This window comes from Corvus moneduloides, chromosome 1 (assembly GCF_009650955.1).
Source record: "Corvus moneduloides isolate bCorMon1 chromosome 1, bCorMon1.pri, whole genome shotgun sequence".
Lineage (NCBI taxonomy): Eukaryota > Metazoa > Chordata > Aves > Passeriformes > Corvidae > Corvus > Corvus moneduloides.
The window spans coordinates 115,122,751-115,146,616 of record NC_045476.1 but is presented as its reverse complement, the minus strand read 5'-3'; the positions used below and the strand labels follow the sequence as shown (position 1 = coordinate 115,146,616).

The 23,866-nt window shown below is 41.7% G+C and overlaps 1 protein-coding gene across 4 annotated transcripts in view; it reads left to right on the top strand.

Moving 5' to 3' along the window:
- Positions 1 to 23,866, top strand: part of ANKRD29 (ankyrin repeat domain 29) — a 46,439-nt gene that overhangs the window by 9,360 nt on the left and 13,213 nt on the right. For 2 of the 4 annotated variants that reach the window (XR_004242979.1, XM_032123607.1), the window contains exons 1-6: positions 4,634 to 4,693; positions 10,274 to 10,384; positions 12,102 to 12,200; positions 14,009 to 14,107; positions 20,274 to 20,372; positions 23,244 to 23,342. Coding sequence is in view for 3 of the 4 variants with exons in the window: in XM_032123607.1 (XP_031979498.1) it covers positions 4,673 to 4,693; positions 10,274 to 10,384; positions 12,102 to 12,200; positions 14,009 to 14,107; positions 20,274 to 20,372; positions 23,244 to 23,342 (528 nt within the window). In the remaining variant the exon portion in view is untranslated. Of the gene's footprint in view, positions 1 to 4,633; positions 4,694 to 10,273; positions 10,385 to 12,101; positions 12,201 to 14,008; positions 14,108 to 20,273; positions 20,373 to 23,243; positions 23,343 to 23,866 lie in introns of those variants that run through there. The other 2 variants (XM_032123620.1, XM_032123629.1) reach the window with 2 other exon arrangements.

The window sequence follows — 23,866 nt, the reverse complement described above, 5'->3', positions numbered from 1 at the left end:
TTGTAGGTGCTGCAGAACATCTGTAAGTCCTGGGCAAATAGTGAGTGAGACTCCCCACGTTCTCACTGGGATCATGCACAGGGCAAAGGGAAGGAGCCATGGCACGAGACTTTGGCTACTTTTCAGGCTGGAGAGGGGGGCCAACATGGCTGTACCAGACATGTTATTATATGGTATTTTTTCTATATCAAAGACTGCACTGCAGTGTAGAGATATCTAAACTAGCTGAGGTAGTAGCAGCACAACACAGGCTGTCTATATTTGCAAGTAGTGCAGCCTGACAGGAGTGAATCTGTAGAGCAAACGGTGCTGAGGATCAAAAGTCTACATTGTAGCCATGTCATGTTGCATTTGTGTTTGTTTTAATTCAGATTAGCTCTCTTTCAATCCCAGTTTGCCGCTGCAGTCCACTGAGTCTGCTCCTGGAGAAGTTCTTTGAGGTTAGTTCAAAATGGATCCAGTTTGCACAGTACAAGATCCCTCCACAACAAGAAAACAGCACAGTAAAGGGAGACAACTGGGAGATTCACTTCAGCTGTGTACTCCTCATCCGGACTAGAGCACTAAATTAGATGTCCCAGAGAGGTCAGCATGAACGGATTTAGCCAGCCAAGCAGTTGGATTTGCTGGTCTATGCAGGTGTCCATGCTGGCACAGCAGAACTGCTGCTGGTGTCTGAGCTTGCCAGCTCAGTTCACTCCACAGCACAGTGCACGATTTAGCCAAGATCAAGAGTGATTTCAGCAACATAAAGAGTCAAAAGTTTGGGAAAGAGAAAAAAGTTTTAGAGCTGCTCTCTTACTGTGGGCTGGTATTGAATCTTGCTGACAAAAACTGATGAGCAAAATCCTTAGGCTGATGGTTTCAAAAGTAGTCCTTGTCCTAGTGTCAGCATTTTGAGTTACAATGCAAAAGAACGTAAGGAAGCTAAAGTGAGAAGTTATTTTTTTAAATTTTGGCACAAAAGGCTTGCCCTGGCCCACCCAGGAGGTCACAGGCAGAAACATACACAGTTGTCTAAGAGGCAATGATCCAGGATTTTGAAATCATGCAGAGAGAACTACAGTAGTAAAGAGGATTCATACCTTTAGTAAAATAGAAATAGAATTTGCTGTTCAAGGTAGCCAAGCTTATTACTGTTGTTGTCTGGGTAAAATCAGGCTTCAAAATTTGTAACTGAAACTGCTGAAGATTGCTCCATTTTACATTTTAAACTGCCTTTTTTTTTTAATATACTTTGAAGAAAGTTATTTATTTCTAGAAAAACATAGAAACCTGTATACATTTTTAAAAATATTTCAATAATTAAATGTTAATGGAAGCAAATATCCAAGGAAAGAAGACAACGCAGGCACAGCTGAAATCAATAACATTATACTAAGATCTCCACCATTTGCAAAGCTTCAGAAAAAAAAGTAAGTAACAATCAGAGAATAATTGTCACGAGCCTTCATCAATGATCTTTATACAGGAGATATTGAAAGCAGAAGCATCGACATTATTGACATACCGCCATATGGGAAATGACAAAAGCTACTGCAGAAATGTATTTGTCAATGCCGTATCTTCTGAGTTACACAGATGCAGTTCTGTGGCACGCCCTGCAGTAAAGACCTCTGGAGCCTGGAAGATGGCAGTCAAATTCAACAACGGGTTCTTGAGATGGGGGCAGAATCCCACACCAGAGCTCACCAAAGTTACAAGACACATTTATCATCTCATCTGCTGAAATGTATTTATCCATTTCCACTTATAGCAGGCAAACTTACATTGCTCTTCACTCACATTTCTAAATGGGTATTTGTTTATTGATTGCTGGTTTTTAAAGCAGATAGAAATTAATGTCATCTTTGCATAAAAAATTGTAGATGTGTAGATCACGATCTCCAAAGGAATGTTTTGTCTAACCCAAAATTTGTGCTACTTCTCTTAATCATCCATATATAGATGTGCCTGAACTGTTCTGGCTCAGATAAGGTTTTTCTGTGACTTACACAGAATGGTTGCATCAGCTTTTAAACACAATAATTTAATCTGTTCCTGCAATTCATCTTAGGTAGCCTTCAGATTTGTACAAAACAACATGACTCAGGATATTTGAAATAATCACTGTGATGAAATACTAGGTGAGAGGAATGCAGCCTGCTGCCCTGCAGATGAATTCTGCCAAGCAGCTAACAAATCCCAACCAGTCCGAGTATCTTGCAATCTTAAATATTCTGCCAAGACTGAAGAACAGGGGAGAAGTGTAGCCCTAAAATACGATATTCCCACAATAGTAACAGGCATTGAATGTGCAGGGCCTCGGGACTGAGGCTTGTCAGGTTTGCTCTCTTTAAACTTTCTTGACCTCCCTCAATTTTGTTTTACATGGTTTATCTCTAACAGCAGCTTTTATAATTGAAATGAGAATTAGTTTGGTTGTAATGTGAAGCTGCAGACCAGTGAAGAAAGAGTCAGAGAGAAAAGCACATTAGCAAACAGAATTATGCCAATCCTTGAGGGAAGAAGAAACCATTACTATGAACATGATATTCCCTGCAACGACCAATTCCAGATGCTGACAGCTCACCATAACATCCCAAACCACCACCATCAGAATGAAACCACCAACTCTGGGACCTAGCATAGCACGGGAAAGGTGAGGATAATATCCAGAAAAGAAGTAAAAACTAGGAATTGTATATAAGTTTTAACTGTAATGTTATTAATACAGATCTTTTCTCTGTATGGACTTTTTTCTTTTTCTGCAATAATTACATCTGCTCTAGTAATGATTCTTATATTAGACTGTTAAGTTTCAGTTACACTAATTATAAATTCTTGGTTTTATATGTATATGAGGTGTGTTTTCTCTTTGCCCATAAACAAGATTTTGAGTGTAATTATAGTCAGAGGTCTACATCAAAAAACATAGTTTCTACATGCTTTCTGGGATAAACTTGAAAGGATCACCAAGAAAGAACATACCTTATATATGTATGTCTGTATTCAACAGTTCTGACAAATTATTGCACCTCCATATGACAACAGAAAAATCACAGGAGACCATGTGCAACCGAAAATAGGTGCAATTTCAGATTGTGTGGGGAAATTAAGAAAGGCGCTTCAAAATTTGTCGCCTGACACCCAAGGTAAATACAGACCCCTGAAAAACTGTACTGCTTTCATCTCCTTTTTTGTTGTTCATCCACAGAATTCTTTGTTTTTTCTTGGTAATAAAATTTAATATTTGGGCTGATGAATGGGAAAAGTTTGGCATGTTATTCACAATAGATTGAATAAACACAGGGATTTTCCAAGGGTGAGGTAGGGAGTGTGTACAGATCAGTAATATTTTCCTCTTTCAGTGGACAATCATCACTGTGCAACTGGATGAGAGCAAGAATGACTCTCAATTATGCAATCTACTGAGTTTATTCAGTATTTTTAAGTTAAAGGAGAAATCTGAGTTACAATCCAGGATTGTATGAACTCAGTAATTAAGGTTCACACCAGGCCATGCATTCTGAGATGAGCTGGTGCTATTAGCAGCTTTCATCTGCTTGTCTACCGTTTGTTTTACTGTATGCACAGATGCACAGATGAACATTGCCTCAGGGAAAAGATCTGCAGAAACCCCTTCACTTGCAGATTTGTAGAATAAGCTGTTTGGATCTCAGCACAAGTATTTTCTCCCAATGCACGCGCATAATTTTCTCGTGAATGGGATTTATGTGTGCACATCAAAAGAGGAAAATCCCTAAGGGCTCAGTTTAAACCAACAATAGCAAAGAAATTCAGGAATCTCTCACCAGAGCATGCCCTGCTTTGCCTACTTTATATCACGCAGACTTTGAATGAAATCTCTGGCAGCCAGGCAAAACAGGACATGACTTGGCTTTATGGTTGTTCATTTTTAAAGGCTTAAAATTAAGCCCTTAAGAACTTACTGGCTTCCTAATGAGGGTACATCAGCCATGGGAGATAGTGTTGGTGATAGCTGGATGCTTGCAAAGCGAAGGAACGCTCGCCTCCACCACAGGTTTGTGTGGTAGCATCATGGGTGTACTCACAACAGTACCTCTTAACAGGTTTTTCCTAGATATGAAGGGAAGAGGCTGGGAAATACAAAGGAGGTGCCACCATGCAGGTGGCATTAACACTGTGATGGGACTAGGGCTGGGCTGAGGGTGCTTGAGCTTTGGACCATCTCAGTGCCATTCCTGGGCTGCAGAGGCCTGATCTGTAGGTCTGAACCAGAGGCTGAGTGGTGCGGGTCCCCCACCATGGGGGCTGGCTTCTCCGGATGCTGCTGGAGCAGGGAGCCATTTTAAATAATACTAATATTACTACTACTAACAACAACAATTGAAAAATAATAATTATAGGCAGCAAAAGTAACAATAAAATATAATTTTCTGTAATTATATAAAATTGTGTGCTGATATAATTAGTGTATGTTCGAATATAATTCATTCTATTCGGCTAAATAATAATAATAATAATAATTAATAATTATAATATTCCCAAATACTCTCTTCCCGCCCCAAAAAGAACCTGTAAAGAGCAGTAGTAGCCAGAACCCCCTGAGCACAAGGTGATGCAGGAGGGAGGCGCCGGCCCCGCGCCGCGCCCCGCCCCGGCCCCGCGCTGCCCCGGGCGCGGAGCGGGGCGGAGGCGGAGCGCTGCGATGTGCAGGATGTCGTTCAAGGTGAGCCGGGCGCCGGGGAGAGGGGCGGGGGGATGCGCGTTTGGGCTCCCGCTTTGCGCTTGTCATGCTGGCAGCCCGTGGAGTGCGCTGTCGTATCCGTGGACTTGGGGACTGATTTATTTTATTTTTTTAGGAAAAACGAGGGTGGTGTAGGGCGGAAGGAAAGAAAACAGCAGCGTCCTTCCCGAGCTTTGGGGTCCCCCGGGAGTGCTGCGGTGCCAGCTGATGGAGCGGGCGCTTTTCCCAGCTGACAACCCCAAAAGGATGCGTGGCTTGTGTTACATAAACCGCGAGCCTCCATGGAGCTTTACGCTGGCTCTGGGGTGGCCGGGTTCCGTGCTGTGGGTTTTGGTGCAGTCAGGAGCCTCCTCCTCACTTTTCCGACCATCTCTGCTGGTGCTGGTTGTGTAATAGTTAGGAGGCAGTCTTTGTCCGTGCTCTTCCTTTCAGGCTGTGGTGGCCACTGAAGCCAGACTGGTTCGTTCCCTTTGCCAGCTGTGATTTCTGTCACCTTTTGTGCTTCTTCCATCCAAACCCACGCAAGAGCAGTCATTTCAAAAGATTGCCTAAAAGAAGTTTTTTAATCTAAGGACAGGATTAATAAGATTATTTGGCAAAGAGGGAAGCAAGCAGCAATTTACTAATGATGTTAACAAGTAATATTTCTGATGGATGTACATCTTCTCTGTTATGCACTTTCTGGATGCTGTGCTTGCCCTTCTCTTATTGATCAGCAGCTCAGTGCCAGTCCTTTGCCATATTGCTTGTGTTGCATTACTTGATTTGATGGATTATTCCCTGTACTTGCCTCACTCCTGTCAGGGTATCTCCCTCCTGGAGTGCTGGTGCTTCAGTGGCACTGTGTCGGTTCAGTGGTGGCGCAGCAGGTGGTTTGCACCTGCAGTTAAAGCCCTCCTGTGGCAGGCAGCAGAGAACCTTTGCTCCAAGTGCAGCTCAGCCTTACACTTGGTGGTGAAATCATAGAATGCCTTGGGTTGGAAGGGACATTAAACATCATCATAGTAGAAGGTGTCCTGTGCCATAAGCAGGGAGAGCTTCTACTAGACCAGGTTGCTCAAAGCCCCGTCCAGCCTGGCTGTGGATACTTCTAGGGATGGGGCATCCACAACTTCTCTGGGCAACCTGTTTCAGTGCCTCACCACCCTCACAGTAAAGAATGTCTTCCTAATTGCCACCCTAAACCTACCCCTTTTCAGTTTAAAGCCATTTGTCCTTGTCCTATCACTACATACCCTTGTAAAAAATCCCTCTCCATCTCTCTTGCGGGTCCCCTTCTGGTGCTGGAAGGCTGCTCTAAGGTCTCCTCGGAGCCTTCTCTTCTCCAGGCTGAACAACCCCAACTCTCTCAGCCTGTCTTCATAGGAGAAGTGCTCCAGCCCTCTGATCATCGTCATAGCCCTCTTCTGGATTTGTTCCAGCAGGTCCACAACCTTATGTTGAGAGCCCCAGAGCTGAACATAGTACTCCAGGTGTGGTCTTACCAGAGCAGAATTGAGGGAGAGAATCACTTTCCTCAACCTGCTGGTCATGATTCTTTTGATGTAGCCCACGATACACTTGGCTTTCTGGACTGCAGCCTCTGTGGTCATCCCCTTTTTGGTCCTGCACTGGTCTCACACCTAATTTCTTTTTTTTCCTGTCTTTCTGTTCCTCCATTCTGTCTCTGTGAGATTTTTCCTACCTTCATTACTCACAAGCATCCACCCTAACAGCCCCATGTTCCTGGTGATGCCAGCTTCTTCTTGCATCTTATCCTTTTTTGGCCTCCTTGTTTATTTAACTTGTTCTTCCGGTCTTACTTTCTGTTCTGTCCCTGTCAGCTCCTTTTCTGTGCCCTATTTCTCACACTGTATTCCCCCAAGTATTCCTGTTCAAAGAAGCTCACTGCTTTCTCCTCCCTCTGAAGAATTGCAGCCCATACCTTCCTCTTTCTTTTTTCTCTCCCTTTTCTGTGACTTTTTGTTTGGCATTTTCTCTCTGAAGGTCATGAACTTAACTTGGATCCTTACTATCTGTGTTTGCCACTGGCTATTCATGTTTTCCATCTTATTATCCTACTTACCCATGGCATAGCATTTATCTTTCTTTCTCACACAAATATCCTCTCTTCTACCACATTTTGCCTGACTAAACAACATTTATATATTGAACGATCTTTCTTTTTTACCAGGATCCTTCATGTAGGATATATTGCTCCTAAGTTGTACTAGTCTTTTCCATCATGCTTGATCCTGATTTCCAGTTCTTCTTCTGAAAACCTTTTGCTCAATTCCTCCTTCCCATTAGGACTGGTCTGAAAACTAAGAAAGAAAAGGAATTTTCTTGTATTTTGACAGTACAAGGAACAAGCCAGCGTGCTAGTGTTCTCTTTCTTCTCTTTTCTTTGTCTATTGCCTCTTTTCTTTCATCTGCAAGATCCCTGTTTAAGAACTGCACTCTTCCTCGTCAGTGGTCATCCCACTGTCACCTGCTCTTTCTCTGCAAACAGCAAGTCAAAGGTAGGGCAGGGAGCAGGAGCTGGTGGTCACAGCATTTAAATTACACTTTCCCTCTCAATATTCCTAAAATGACACAGATACATTAGCACAATTCATGTTTTGTGTATCCCTGCAGAGAAATGGTTTTGTCAGATTTACAATATATATTTTCCTCTAGGCCATTTTTGAAAAAGTGTTTTTTTCTAATGTCAATACAGCATGAATATAATGCCAGCGTTTCATCTTTGGGCTCTCATAAAAGCATACAATCAAAATTAATAGCACAGCCAGATTTTAAAATGAAACTTTAGAGAACTTGAGGAAGTGAAGGAAATTTTATCCTGAAAGTTGCTGATGCTGGAACAAGTGACATAATGAAACAAGCAATTTTGATGAAAGCTATTAGCTAATAATTTTCAAATGTTTATTACATTCTGCTCCCAGACTGTCAGTGCTGAGGATCACTTGTTTACTTTGAGGATGCTTTGGGAGCAGACTAGCTTTATGCTAAGAATTACATGAAAAATTTGTCCAATTAATCTCTTGAAATTCAACATTACCTCTCCCTAAGCAGTATTTGATGAGACAAGACTGAGTTCATATTAGAACAACAGCAGTCACATCCTGCAGTTATAAACCCATTTATTTCTCAAAAATAATTCAATTAATTGGATTATCAACCCCAAAGTGCTGTCTTACATTTTGCCTACCAATGATATCAGTATTGCTGATGAAAATGAAGAGCACAGAGATACAGATCCGGAGATATAGACTGCCACATGGTACGCAATGTGGCTGTTCTTGCAAGGTGCCCAGACCATCTGAATGAGTTTGCACTTTCATTCACCTTAGTGGGTAAAATAGCTCAGATTTGCATCTGATTTTTTAATCTTATCACTGGATGGTTGATGGGCTGAGCATGCTGTACACTCTACTTTTATACAAGGAATCCCAAGCAATGCAGGGGCACAAGGGGAAGCACAAGTGCTGGTAGCAGTCATTGTAAATGGGGCCAAAAGCACCACTGCAAAAAACTTCTTTCTGTGTCCTTGATGAACTGAAGAATTCTTCCATTCCTTGGGTCTGATCCAAAGTATGAGGACAACTTTTCTGGAGAGCTACTGTAGAACTTCCAGGGGAGAAAAAAGAGGTAGGAATTTATGACTCATAAGACCAAAGACTTTGAACTTCTACTTCCAGTCCAGGGTGACACTGGACATTTAGTTCTTTTCTCTTCTCACGTGAACTGGTGAAAGCAGGTAAGGAGTTCCTGAATATGGATTCCAGTTGCTGCCTACCTGACCAGTGAAGGTGGTGGTGTATGGTGTGCCATAATAAAATTCAGTCTGCTACTGTGCCCTCATAGTGAAAACTGGGGTGGATTAAATAAATCTTTACTTTTATGGATGTATTGTCATATCTCAAAACTTTCTAAAACTTTAAGGGATAGATTGGGACAATAAAAGGTAAGGAATTTGATTTTCCATTCTGTAAGGTCTAAACATAATTCTTTTGCAATAGCTTTCCAGTGAATATCATAATAACAAAGCCAATAAGACAATATTCCTAACTGCCAGCTCTGTAAATAATAAAATTTTAGTGGTTCTAAGGGTCAAGATAGGAAGACACTACAGTGTTGCCAGCAAGGAGGGTATAAACTGCTGTCTCTACTGTAATCAACATTATCTACAGGTTCTCCAGGGAAATGCAATAGCTGTGAAAAGAAGATCAGAATTTAGCTTATTGCTAAAAATTTCAGACTCCTGCCCTTGTGTGTGCTGGTACAAGAAATATCACTATCAGTTTATAGGAAGTGACTTATAATTTATTGAATGGTTGGAACTTCTCTCGTCTCAAAGAGCTGCCAATTTTCCAACCTATTAATATTGAAAATGCAACCCATGGAAAGTGCTCAGTGTGACGGGCCTGGGATAGATTCAGATTCATGATTCTTGTGTCTGCTGGTTTCTGCAAAGTTTATTATCTTCATGTCAGTGAAGGAAGCAATTTAAACTGTGCTGTATATGTGCATTTTAATTGTAAGCCATAAAACCATTGAATCCTGATTCCTTACCACATTACATGTGCACATTGACATTTAGACAAGGAGAAGTACCTATTTCATTTCTGAAGCTGAATGATTGACTTTATATCCAATCTGCACTCTCTTTGTATCCTGAAGGAAGGGTTCACTGGAAAGCAATGACCCTGGGTATTTTTGACTCTGTTTTGGTGTAAGTGACTGTCAGTGCAGCAATGCTTTACTCTTCTGTTGGTGGTCTGGGGCCTTATTAAAAAATCATCAGCACGAGCCTGCTCTAGGATACATATCGCTGCCATCACGGTGTTTCCCCTCGACACTTCACCAGTGACAGTGTTTACCTGTCAAGGCAGCATGTTGGCAGCTGTTTGCATCGATTAGATAAAGAGAGCAGGAGCAAAGTCCATGTCTTTATTTTCCTGTCCTTTTCCTATGCTGCAGCAGTCGTCATTCACTCCTACCCAGGAGATCTTGCACATGCCCACAGTCACAGGGTGTTAATTCCAGGCAGGAGGTAGAACAAGCAGTCTGGGAGATGCATGAGCAATACTATTCCTGTATTGGAACGTTATGTGCAGGAAAGAAGGAGATGACAGAGAGCTAATCTGAAACCTAAGAGGATGTCCTGCAGCAGGACATCAGCAGGACGCTTCAGCCTAACTATGGCCAGCCCCACCACAGAAGCAGACAATACAGGCATCACTGAGCATGTTGTTTTCTGTGATGTTTCCCTGTGGATCTGGCCTAGCATCATCATTTCTCATTACAGAGCAATCTAAGAGGCCATAGGCTGCCATGGACACAAGGAAGACTTGAAATAACATGAGGTAGCACAGGAAGACTGATCTCTTTAACTGCCCAAAGAAATGAAATTAGCTTCCTTTCCATGCTCTGGGTTTGAAGAAACAGCACACTAAGCTGAAACTTGCCTGGCTTGAATGCAGAATGTATGCAATGTGTATGCTTGTCCAATGTATTTGCCAAAGTGATTTATTTCTGCTTGCTTTTTTTTTTTTTTTCCCCTTTTTCTTTTTCCTCCAGAAAGAAACACCACTTGCCAATGCTGCATTTTGGGCTGCAAGGAAAGGAAACCTGGCTCTCCTCCAGCTGCTTCTGAACAGTGGGCGAGTAGATGTGGACTGCAAAGACAGCGTATGCATACAATGCACCTACAGCCACAGCACTCATTTTGCATCACTTTCCATAGCCCACCATGCAGAGGGTGTAGTAGGGATCTAATATGAAACATAGGAAAGTCTTATGGCATTTCAGGATGATTTAAAACCTTTTCTTGTCAGTAATCAAGCTTGAAATGTAAGATAAAATAACATGATGATTTACATCAGTGGCAGGGGGTTAAGAATTTGCCAGCACTCAAAAATGTGTCTTACACAGTTATTTGTGGTGCTGACATTAGAAACACAGATCCTAGCACCTCGGGCTTCTCTTTGCAAAGAAATGTCATTGTAGTAATAGATCACAGTGAAGAGTTGGCTCAGTTGAGCCCAGGTAGCAATGATCCTGTCAGCTAGCAGACCTCCTCATAATTAGAACAACTGCTGGCCTCCGAAATTCTTCCTCCTCCACCCAATCTCTGGACTGGGCACCAACATGAAGGCACAAGATTGCCAAGTAAGAGGAGCCCAGACACATGGTGGATTTCATGTGAATTTCCTTACTGTAATTGACATGGGTTGAAATTAGTTTTGAAATTAGAAATGGGCTGATAACACAGATAAATGAGTATGTCTTTCTATTCTGCCTACAACACATGGTGAGATACTTGATTGTGCTAAGCTGTGTCAAAGAGCAGGGGAAAAACGAGGTTGAGAAGTTCCAGGTTTCTTTTGTTTGGCATTGGGACTGACTGACATGGAGTCATGCTGGTATTGGCAAGGATTAATGCCACTTCCAGCCTGAAACATGAACTTGCTGCAGCTTTTCTCACTTTGACTACCTTTAAAGTGTAAGAGTTTTTCTAATCCCACTGACTTTAACCTATCTTTTAAATTTCATTTCATTTTTGCCCTGTAGGCAAGTATTTGTCCTACAGTACTTCTGGAGCTGATGCTATGACTGTCATGACAGGGAGGGAAGGATGTTCAAAGAGGCTTGTAGTAAACAGGACAGAGATCAGTGTGAAAAGATAAAGTCGCTACTGTTCATTTTTTTCTCAAAAGAAGGCTAACTTTGGACAAGAACTTTGCACTGCATTAATAATTGTATCAAACATACACATTTTCTAGACTAAATTATTTTTGTGCAATTAAGACTGCATGTTTCTTTTTTATAATGTCACCCATTCCTTCTTTAAATTGAGCTGTTGTGTGTGAATGCTTTTGAAGGATGTGTTTCATCCTTATGCATGTGGTTTCTGCATATTGTCCATACACTACATACATATAAGTCCTACTTCGTTCACTGGAAGTGACCTTATAGTGTACTGAGGGAGCTGAACACATGTTTCTGTACAGAAAGTTCTTTCTTATAATGTGAAGAGTCACTGAGTGAGTTTGCTCTCTTTATTTGGATAGGGAATTATTGTTCAAATCACCCAGCCCCTACTCCTGACTATGACTCATAATTAAGTGACTCAGCTAAGTCACTCAGCTCCTGTGTCTGAGGTTATTCTTCTGGAAATGATGCAAAGAACTTTGGGATTCTCTGATTAAAAAAAACCAAAAAACCCAAAAAAATACTGTTTAAAAACAAAACCCATTATTTTTATACTTGTTGCACTTATTTTGGGACAGTAAGGTATCATAAGCTCCCTCCAGTTTTTTGGCAGAAGTGCTGTCTCTTCCAGACAGCCTGATTCATTGCTGTAGGTGTCTGTTGAAGGTACTGACTTGTTTTTCCTTACTCCCAGCTTGGCACAACAGCTCTGATGGTAGCATCTTACTATGGCCACATAGATTGTGTACGGGAATTGGTGTTGCAAGGAGCAGATATCAATCTGCAGAGAGAGGTAGGATTCAAACAGGGCTTCATTAAGTGACTGTTGGTTTGTTACAAATAATAAGAGCGTTGTCTGCTGCTTGTTGCCAATTGTTTCTTTGTCACTTGCTGTACAGTGTGTTCATATAACAGGCTCTGTTCTGAGGACATCAGGGAATCAGATATCTGGAGTTTACAATAGAAAATCAGATGCCAGAGGTACATTTATTATAACTTACCAAACATTTTCAGCACTTCTGGTTGGTGAGGGTCAGTTACATCAGAGATGTAACCCCCGGGGTTATGCCATTTATGTATTTGCAGTTTTACTTATTGGCACAACAGTTTACAGCCCTTTGGATGGGATAAATAATCAGGAGAAGACCTTTACCTTTTGATTTGCAGCCTGGTCATTAAGACATAGTGGATGCCATTGGTAGCACAGGGATTATTTTTGACCCTGTATGCTTTGGAGTTTCTGCCTTCTAGTATGAGCCAACTCATCTCTGACAATCACACAGCTTTATCATCCATACTCTTCCCTGCATCTCTGCTTGGCATTCAAGGCATGTCTTGCACCATGACATCAGCATGGAAGGGACATCAGCAACTGATGTTTGTGGGAAACTGCCTTTCACTCATACTCCATGCAGACGGTTGTAAGGAATAATTGCAGTTGCTCTGGTCTGCGTGTTGGCAGTGCAAAGAGCAGAATTGCTCTGGGACAGCCACTGGTTTTAAGAGAAGAGCAGTTGAAGGAGGGCATGCAGTTACATGGGATGGTGGCAGGTAGTGCAGGACAGCAGTGTGCTCATTGCTCCAACAATACAAGCCAATGTTTCTTACTTTCCCTGGTACCAGAGTATTAATCTCATGCTGACATCTGCAAATTACTGAGTCAGTGAATGCCATGTTTGATGATGTAGGTGTCCCTGCACTTACTGGCCTAAACTTGCTCCAGCTATGATTGTCAGTGTCTTTCAGTGGCATCCTGTTCTAACAAAACACGTACTTAAACATGTCCCTTCCCTTAGGTAAACATTGCTTGGAAAGCAGCAACAAAAGAAAAATTTAAGAACAGTTTTATGGAACTGCTCTTGATCATCACTCAGGAAATACTGATTCAACAAGGCAACAACAAAAAAAAACCCTTCTGAAAGCCTCCAAAATTACTATGTTGCAGAAAGGAAGCAAAACAGATGAAGTTTAAGCTCTACAGCCCAATGGCATGGTTCTGCAACTAAAGGCACATACTCCAACCAGTGCTCTTGTGCTCTGAAGTTGTTGTGAAGCTTGGGGAAGTGAGAGTCCCATTATTGTGTCAGGAGAGGGGGCTCTGAAATGGTCTAAGTGGGGCCACGTACTATTATAAAGGCTTTGGGCACTGGAATGAATTTCTTGTGTAGCTCCAATTTCCTGTACTTTCTACATGGGGTGAGTGAGCCCAAAGTCAGAAAAGCCTGCATTTCTTTTCTTTCTCTGTTTCTTCCTTCCTTCTCCTCCTTCTTTCTTCTGTCCAGCCATTAAAATCTTACATGGTAATTTTCTGGGGCCTGATTTGCTCACATGTTAATGACAGTATCTTCTACAACTTGTTTAAAATATGGGGTTTCAGTTCCTCTTGGGTTTTACTCAAATGTATGATGCTGGACAGATTTTTCAGTGCAATGGGAAGAAGACTGAGTTAAGATACCTGGTGTCCTCTGGAGTCTTCAAATTCCTCATGTCTTTTCAGCTGATATTCAACTGATTGAGCTCAATACATTTTAATTTGAAATGTCTGTACTTTAGTCGTGTGTTATGCGTTTGTTATTCTTTTAATCCATTTTTCCTTTACAGTCAGGTGCAACTTCTCTGTTCTTTGCTGCACAGCAAGGCCACAATGATGTAGTGAAGTTTCTCTTTTCATTTGGAGCCTCCACTGAATTTAAGAATAAAGTAAGATGATGAGTCTATTTTTGCATGCTGATACATTCTGAAGGTCAAGGCTGGGTTTTTTGTATTCACGTGAACTATGACAGGGCAGTGTTAAGATGATGAAATTTCCTTGCATGAACATTTTTTGAGTAATATGAGTAACGCAACACATTGTGAAATATTAACTTGGGACTGGCTTTTCCTACCTAGACTTAGTGGCATAAGTTTATCGAGGTCCTTTGATAGTGATATCAGTCTTTCCTCATAAGCCATCCTCCAATACAAGATCAAAAGGTCTTTTTGTACCTCCTAGGTGGGATCCTGACTTAGGTGTTTATGTACTCCAGTTGCAGAGAACTTACATTTCATCAACATGGGGATGCCTCTGCATGACACCATATGATACATAAGAGTATAATGGCTTCAGTCCTCCCTAGATTTCCACTTACCCGTCAGGGACAAGAAAGTGAAATGCACCTCAGAGCTTTTATTTCTTTGTTCAGGCAGATCCTTTTCCAAAATCTTCTTAGAATAGCCAAAAGCACAGGTAGTGGAGCCTGGGTTCCTTACCCCTCATGGGGTCAACAGCAGCTCATCACTGACAGCAGTACATCAACCCAGTTTCTTTGCCCAAGGCAGTATTAGCACCTCTGCTTTCAGCAAACGGGGTGAAAAGGAGCATATTTTCATTAAGTATACTTGTCCTTGACATGCTGGCTACATTTTGAAGCATTCCCATAATCTGGGGAGGAGGACACTTGTCAGTCACTTACCCTGGGATTCCTAGTGATGTCTTTGAAGAAGGAATAGTTCTTTACCCCACAGTAATCAATTTGTCAAGATATATTAGTCTGTGATTCAAATGATTCCCTCAATCCATACCTGCTTTCTGGAGTCCCTGGAAATACAGGCTCTAAATACTAAGGGAATTGATGAAACATCAGAAACTCAGCTCCTTATGCTCCAGGGGCTAAAAATCCTGATATTTTGTGGCCAGAGTCCACACATGCCCATACAGTAGGATTCTGATACCCCAGGGAGCTGTATTTGTGGTGAGCAACTCTCTGACCACTGCAGCAATCAGTAATAAAAGCATGAATGAAATTGTGGCTGTTTAACACAACATGGAGTGCAGCTGTGAAAGTTGGCAAAGCAGGAGGTTGCAGTGTTAAATACAACAGCTGGATCCTAAAGTGCTGGATTATCTCACATGGGACAGATTTATTGGGTAACATTGCACATTAAAATAAATGTTGCTTCTCTAACTTTTATTTCAGGGTATGGGTGCGGGTTAGCAAGATTCAGAGGGGTCATCTTCCCTTGCATTCAGTTGGCAAGTTAGAGGCTCAGTACCTTATTCTGTCTAGAGGGACAGTTACATCTTCACTCAATCTTTTCACAGTCTGTGAACTAGGAGTTTGTGAAGAGGCCAAGATTTGATCCAGGAGGTGAACAGCAGGCTTGAAATAGCCTGACCCTTCATGAAAACATACAATCTCTTTTGAAGCATACAAAATATGTTGATGTGAAACACTAGGACAGATAAAAGAGAGCAAAGATCTAAATTATAAAAGAATATTCCTGTGTTCAGCTGCTCCAAATGGCTTCCCTCTTTGGACAAATGCAAGTTTGGGGTCTAGTGTTGCTCACCCTGAAGCTTTAATTCCAGCCCCTCTTTTCCTGCCTTCCTCTTCTGAACCCAGACCTGACTTGGCCCATATGCCAGTGCCAAGTATCTTTTAAGCTGCAGGTTGCTCTTCCTCCCCAGGCTGCAGCTTTCTGCTATGTCCAGACAAGCTGGTTGAAAGATAACACCAGCTCCCAATGGACGTAACATGGGAAACTGGTGTGTGATGTGCATGTGAGATGATCTTCCAGCAGCATCACCCTGTGGGTGCCTGAGCAGGAGGCACCAGTGAGGTGTAGCACATGGACAGTCCACATCTTCCACTGGCCCGCTAGAGTGGCTTTGTATCAGTTCAATCTTCTGATTTAATAATGTGGTTTTCATAGCTTGGAATAATTCCATCGTTTCGTTAACAGGTGACCAAGGTGACAGGCTCCTCCATCCTTCCCAAACCCCAGCAACAATATAGTTGATAAAATATGCCTTTTTAGGTTAGGGACAAGGCATTTTTTCACTAAGACACTCCATTGGGAGCAGCTCTGGAAAAGATATAGCTGATCCTATCTGTTTTTAAAGGGCAGTGCAAAATGAATCCATTTGCAAAGAATATATATTTCTATTATAAATTAAGACATGGAATTGGAATAAGCACACAAATTGAATGTATCCTAGAAAACAGAGACTTTAAAGCAAGGAAATGCAAAGCCCATCATCTTTTTCATGCACTTATCTGTAAATTGTGATTACTGCATTTGTTACTCATATATGAGAATTCTGGAGAACTATCTTAATACAGGCATGCAATTCTTGTTAAGCCTTGTATCATTAGAATTGATATGTGCTATGGCAGGCAAAGTAAACCTATTCTAAAACAGTGTCATAAAGTAATTAGCAATAAATGCTGATGATCTAAAGAGAATGAATAGTACTATTGAAGGTTAATTATTATATAATTATAATTATTACATATAATATTAATCATTAATATTATTCTCCATTGTCCCAGTCTGACATCCATAGAAATATTTAACAAAGGTTGAAACTTTTTTCTTTTATTCTGATAGATGTGTTAACCATGTGAGTTCTTAAAAAACATGGTGGCGTGTTTTCTGAGCAGTACTGCATGTTGAACAGTATGTCAGAGGCTATTTTTCAGCAGGCAGCAATTGCAGAAGGTCAGTTCCCCTCCTCTGCAGCATATTTCAGTGGTGGTAAAAAAAGGTATAATTCTAAGCTACTTTCAGGTGATGATAACAGAGGAAAGGAGTCGGCAAACAGACAGGGAAGTCTACACCACTTAGCGTGGTGCTGCTGTTCCAAGTGTTTTCACTGGAGGTTGGCAGCTGCTGTTATGTGCTGGCAGTGAGGAGCACAGACTCTGGGGAGGGCAGAAAAATGGTTTCAGGGGAAGAATTGCAGAGGTAGCTGAGAAAAGGGTCTCCTATCTGAGCTGGAAGTATTTGCAGAGCAGGATTAATAGGTAAGCAGGAAAACAGGACATGAGCAAGAAGGGAACCCAAGGCAACGTGCCTTCTCTCAGAGGTTGCACAGACGGCCTCCTGCCCACTGCAGAAGGGGTGATAGCCCCAGGAGTGCCTCAGTGCCTGCTCATGTGTCCAGCTCCCATTTGCTGCCCTGCTCAGAGTTTCCAAGAGGCTTGCCAATACCAAAGACGCTACTTCAGCTTTTTACTTATCTCAGCTGAAGCCCAAAAGGAAGAGGTAATCACGTGGCTAAAAGGGATGTTAAAACTCTGTCATTCACTTTTTTTTTTAATCCCCCACAACTTTTTTGCTTTCCCTATGGTCTGTAAAACATTGGGGTTTTCAGCTAGAGCCTGCTGGAGTAAAGTGTGAGAGAAAACCAGATAGAAGCTCAATAGAGGCAAGAGCGGGACTGAGTTTTCTCCTACTAATAAACAGTGGACTTCTGCACTGTTTGACAATTCCTTGATTTAACTAAGTGCTGTTTTACCACATGGTCAGTGGAAAAGATTCCTGCCCCCAACTTCTCTTTCTTACAAAAAGATGTATATCTGATTTTTCACAGTGATACCCCCAACTCAGAGCATGCAGAGGAATCCCAGTCCCTTCTGTTGAATGTATTCAGCTTCATATATCAGACAGACAGTAGAGCAGGTCTTAGAGCTCAATTGTCTTCCTGATCAGGGACCAGATCTATGAGCCCAGGAGTTATTACCCAGTTGTCTCTGACCCAGTAAATATTTTATTCAGAGTGGACAGATGGAATTGGGGACCATCCAATGCTCTTCTTCTAACCCCTGGACTCTGATCAGACTGATTTAGGAAAACTCAATCATTTCAGTCTGAAAGATCCAAATGGTGTATTTTGGAATTGTGTTATTCTTCCAAAAAAAAAAAAAAAAATCTGTCTAAAACTGTTCACTGGGTTGAACGAAACACTTGGTCAGGATCCCCTTTTGGAGTTAATTAGACATATCTTGGGAGACTGTTGCCCTTCTTAAACCCCAAGCTGTCACATCTCCCAAGGTGGGATCACACATTGGGATTCTGCTGTGCCAACTGCGATCAGCTTTGCAGGCCTGCCTTTTATTTGGGACCTGTCATTATGTTAATAACCAAACAATCGTCTAAAAATAATAGGAGTTTGTGGAAAACACAAGAATTTTAGAAAACAAAAGCCAGACCATAAAGCAATAAACAAACTTTTCCCATATGCAACCGAGCGTGTCTATTTACCCTCCATACAGGGAACTTTAATATTTTTAAGCTTCCTAAAACTTTTTCCTTCCCTGCCTCTCCACAGAAGACCTTCAGTCTGGATAGCATAATTTCTCTTCTTAATTCACTAATCTTTCTCTCTCAACTTCCTTTGGATTAAGGATCTTTAAAAATTTCTCAGGTTTTTTTTTGTTTGTAGCCCTTTGATCTGGTGAGTCACCACTTGAGCAAAGTGGCTTTCAGCTGGTTGGAAAGAGGAAATAGGTTTCATGAAGCTATTAGCTTTTTCATTGTCTTTTATGGTGTATTAGGTGTTTCTTAATCCAGGCACAATTGTGATTGCTTTTGTGTTTTGTTCCAGCAGTTCCCATCAAATTACAGTAGTTTAATTTGGCAGGAAATTCTAATTTCTCATAAGAGAAACTTAACTCCACTGACCTGATAACACACTGTATTTGCTCAAATAATCCAGAATTAATAGGCAATTCTTGGACTGTCACACAACAGCCTCACATCTCTGGCTTTGCTGACACCCAAGCCTTCTTTTCTTTTCGATGTCATAGGCAGATGAGGTTTTGGGGGTAGCTGTAAACAGTGCCTGTGGGTTAGTTCTGTCATGTCAGAGCTTGAGTTTTCACAGGCTATTATAGCCATGAAATTGCACCATTGATCAATAAATTTGATTGTCACTTCCCATTATAAAAGATCCATTTGGTCATTCAAGCTGTAACTTCTTTTGTGGATATCTGTCTATGTGGAAAATTTCAGACAACTTTGGAGTTGTTTCAGAGAACAAGTCTAGGGGAAAGCACAGTCTTGTGTCCACGTTAATAGCAGCTCTAGAAACCATTTATCTGAAATACTTTAGATAGCTTATCTTGTGGAGGAGAGGCTTGAGACTAGGAGAAGGCAGGGAAGGAGAGAGCAGACCTATGGTTGGGATATTTTGTTGTGTGCATCATCTTTGCACAATGGCATGGTGCCATCCCAGGCAGAAGATAAGAACTTCCTCTCCACATCTGTGTCAGAAATACTGAGAATTTTTGGGTGGGGCACAGCACCCTTAAGATGGCAAGACCCACATTTGCTGTCTCAATTGTTTCAGCTGGTTTGGAGTCAATTGCCGGCAACATTGAGGTGTTTCCCTTCTCAGATGGCTCCCAAGGGAGTGTTTCTACAAGCAGGGATTGATGCATGTGCCTAGGTCTCCCTTTAGTGGTGATGTGCAGCAACTCTAGCTGCCTGGGATTGATCCCACCTGCAGGCATCACTTCTCAAGCAGAAGTAATGGTGCTTTCACTGATGCTTTTGGTTGGACTCACACTTCCACAGTTAGCTAGCATACTTTAAAATGCTTTCTCCCTACTCAGTTTCAGGCCAGCAATCCACAGATGAGAGGCAGGACAAAACAGGGCACAAGGTTGTGGCCGAAAAAGAGCAGATGATCAATAGGCTCTGGAGCAGTGGAAAGGTGTGCTGTCCTTCCATCGGTAGAAGAGTTTGGCAGGCATGAGGAATTTGTCTGTAAAATGAAGAGACATGGAGGAGCTTGTGGAAGGAACGAAGCTTCTAATGGCAAGGCAGAAGATGAGGAACAAAAAGCAGAATTTTCTTAGTTCCTGTCCCTCTCTAAAAAAAAACCTCAGGAGAAAAATGTATATAGTGACTGAGCCAAGTTGAAAGATTTTACATGGCAACACTTGGCATTAAAGTTATGAAAGATTCAGTAGCTACTCATTACTGAACTGCTGTGAGGCAGATTCTGAAAAGTCTTAAAGTTTGGCTCTTTTATTATGGTGATGTTCAGTCCAGCCCCTGGCCTCTCACCTGACTGTAGCCATTCTTTGCTTTTTCACAGGACGGAGGCACAGCTCTCCTGGCTGCCTGTCAGTACGGGCACGCAAAAGTAGTGGAAACTCTGCTGAAGCACGGCGCCAACATTCACGACCAGCTCTATGTGAGTTATTTGACACACACAATATTGACAATGGTGGTGGTGGAACAAATGTGCTGTTGCTTGGACAACAGCAGACACCCTGGCTCCAGCACAGACAGGCATTTGCCAAACGCTGCCGTTTTATAGTACTCTGTTCCTCTAAGATATGAATTTTGTTAACTGTCTGCTTTTCACAATGCTGAGAGAAGTAGCGCAAAATCAGAAAAGATTCTTTGGCTGCCTTTTGGTTCATTATCTGTATGAAGGATATGTACCAAATCTGGAACAGACTTGTGCTACCCATTAGCCTTGGACGAAAAGCATGTCATGTTCTACCAGGATTTGCAGAAGAGTGAACAGCTCTAGAGCCTCTGAAGTACATTAGTTTTCTGCCAGAAAGAATAGTAAAAGTTAAAATATTTAAATTACTTCAAATTGGTTTTTTTTAATATCAGTTAAAATTATGTTATTTCATATTTTTGAATCTCCAGTTTGCCAGGGTTTTGGGCAAAGTACAGTTAAAATGGCTGATCTGATGTTGTTTAGTTGACTTTTCAGAAAGTTGGATTGAACCAATGAAGCTCTGGATTTAATTTACTCCAACAGAGACACAGATAAGTGGAGCTTTTCGGCATTCAACGAAAATGAGTAGCAGATTTTGCCCCTGCTTCCCACCACTCTTTCCTACCCCAGGGCACTCAAGACTGACAAAGAGGAAGTTGTTTCCCTGAGATATATGAATTTTTTCAGCTGTTTCCACTGGCTTTGGATCTGCAGGATGCTGTTGCACTCCCAGTTCCTACTGGCTTGGCATGGGAGTCAAAAGCTGGTGACTGCAGAAGTGGTCATAGCGGGGTCCCCACCATGCTGCCTCACCCCTCATTTATAAAGCAGGCTGTTCCACCCTTGCTGCTGTCCAAGTAGGAATTGTCTTTCTGATCTGAGGGCAGTGATTCATCCCTCTGCAGGGTAATCCCAGGGGCTGCCACTCAATTTAAAAATAGCTATGCTGCCACACCTGCAGACTCTTACCCAGAGGTCAAGGCAGTAAAATAACTTCCTTGTCTCTCCTGGAAATGAGCAATATTTGCAATTGGATTAAGAAATGTACTTTTATTGCTCACAGACGTTGGGCAAAGCCAGTCAGAAACAGTTGTGTAATAAAATAAGAATACAATCTCTTGAAAATAGGGGTTGTCTAGCTCTTTTTGTGGACCAAGCTGCATTTGTTAAGTGGTACCTGGGTGGCAGTTTCACTGGCAGGCAGACAAATGAGAGAGATTTGGAGCACACATTTGGATACTCCTCAAAAAAACCATCCAGATCAATGTTTTAATATTAAATTGACTCACGTGAGGGGTCAGGAGAGCAGGAGACAAAAGAATACCCTAAGTAAATAGTATTTCTTGCAGAAATGTGTTATAGCCTCAAAACAGCATTCTCATTACAGCATCAGTTCAAATCAAATAGGTACCAGTGAATGCAAGGTTCTCCATCTTGATTGATCCTACAATAAAGAGCCTTTTTAATGTTACAAAACCTTGTTTACTTTCTAAATTTCCATGTTCTCTGTCTCGGGAGGAAGCCTGCAAAGGCTCTGGTACCAACAGGTTTTTTTCATGTACTCACACAGCAACCAGAGAAAACAGCCCATCAGAGGGCCCAGGGGCAGGCATTTATAGTTCCAGCAGACACCTCTTTTGTTTACCAGGACATTTGTCTTGAAATCAATGTCAAACATCCTAAATTCAGTCCCTGGGGCAGTATATTCAGCTCATGCTTCACCAAATCTGTGCTGGGTTTTTCAGCTAGAGGAGTAGCTAAGCACTCTCTCTGCAGGCAACAGCATTTAGTCCCAACATAGTGATATGCCAACAAGGTCAACAACAGGCTTTCACTAAAGTGCCCTGTATTTTGAGATAAGTACCTGCCTGGGTAGGCATGAGATGTGTACTTGCGCATCTGAGATGCAGTGAAGGGGTTAATTCATGTCTCTATTTAATCTAAAAGATTCTCGCCTCCTGGGAAAACTTGTCCTAGCACATCCTGAGCTGAGTGCTGTGGATGTAGGATGGATAAACACCTGTCCCACCCTCAATATAGATGTCTACTTCTAGTTGGTTAGATGGATTATAATGCTGTTTGAAAATGTTTCATCAAAAACACTTAATGAAATATGACTTCTAATTTTTTTTTTCCCTATGGAAGAAGTTCCTCTGAAGTAAAATTCTGAGAACATCTGCACATGAAAGACATATCAAAGAAAAATAAAACCCTGTATTTGTTCACAATTTATTCTTTCACAAGCTTTTTGCAGGAAAATTCTGGTTTCTTATACGGCTACTAAATACTTTTAGAATACTATATTACAGTGAAGTCTCTTCTACAAGACGTGCCAGAGCAGTAGCATGGTGGTTTCTGGGGTGGCATAGTGGTATGGCACAGGTCTGACTCCTTCAGCCTCAAGGGCAGACTTCAGTGCTGGGCTTTGCAGTCTTGCAAAGTATCTGATGTGTTTCCACCATGTATCCATGTAGCAGAACACATCTGCATGAACATATAAAATCTAAATAATTGCTGTACAGGAACTAATTTCTAGTTATGTAGCTCAATGCCTTAAGGAACTAGACTCTTGTATTCCAGACCCAGGATTTAATGCTGGATTTGATACATGATGGGAGCCAATATTTGTGCATACTGAATGAAAATATTGCCATAGTTTATTATGAACTAGACTTTTCATTTTGATAGTTATTTCTTGAGCATGGCTGTATATCTACTGTTACAAAGCATAATGACTAAGGAATGAGAACTTGATTCTGTTTGATTTGCTTTTGTGTGGAAAAATGGCACCACTTCAACACAGTGTAAGATGGATGTGTTTGTTCTTAGGATGGGGCTTCTGCAATTTTCCTGGCAGCACAAGGAGGCTATCTGGATGTCATCCGATTGCTGCTTTCTTCAGGAGCAAAGGTTAACCAGCCACGACAGGTATGATCAACACTTCAGGACATAGCTGGGTTCTAATTTTATAGTTCTGAAAATTAACACTGGAATTTCTCCAGGCATTGGGTTCCTGTGGAGGTGTTTCATTGGAAGGCAATTTGTGGCTGTGCCCATGTTCTGTGTTTTAGTTCAGACTGGTAACATGATTTTGAAGTCAGTACCTCAGTCATTTCTGGAAGAAGTGAAACTGAAAGCTCTGCTCTAGATCTACACCTTACACCCTATGAGTCAGCATCCCTGGAGGTTTTTAAAAGACAGCTTAGATGTGGCACTTGGGCACACGGTTTAGTGGTGGGCTTGGCAGTACTGGGTTAACGGTGAGACTCAGAGGTCTTTTCCAGCCTAAATGATTCTATGATTCTAGAGCAGATCAAACCACTGACTGCTCCTCTGAACAGGTTTGAACCACACGTATGTTTGGGTCAGGCACCAAGCTAAATCAAAATAAAACCTTCCAGCTGGATGGAATGTTGATGTAAAGGCCTAGCACTACCTCTTGCAACTACTGA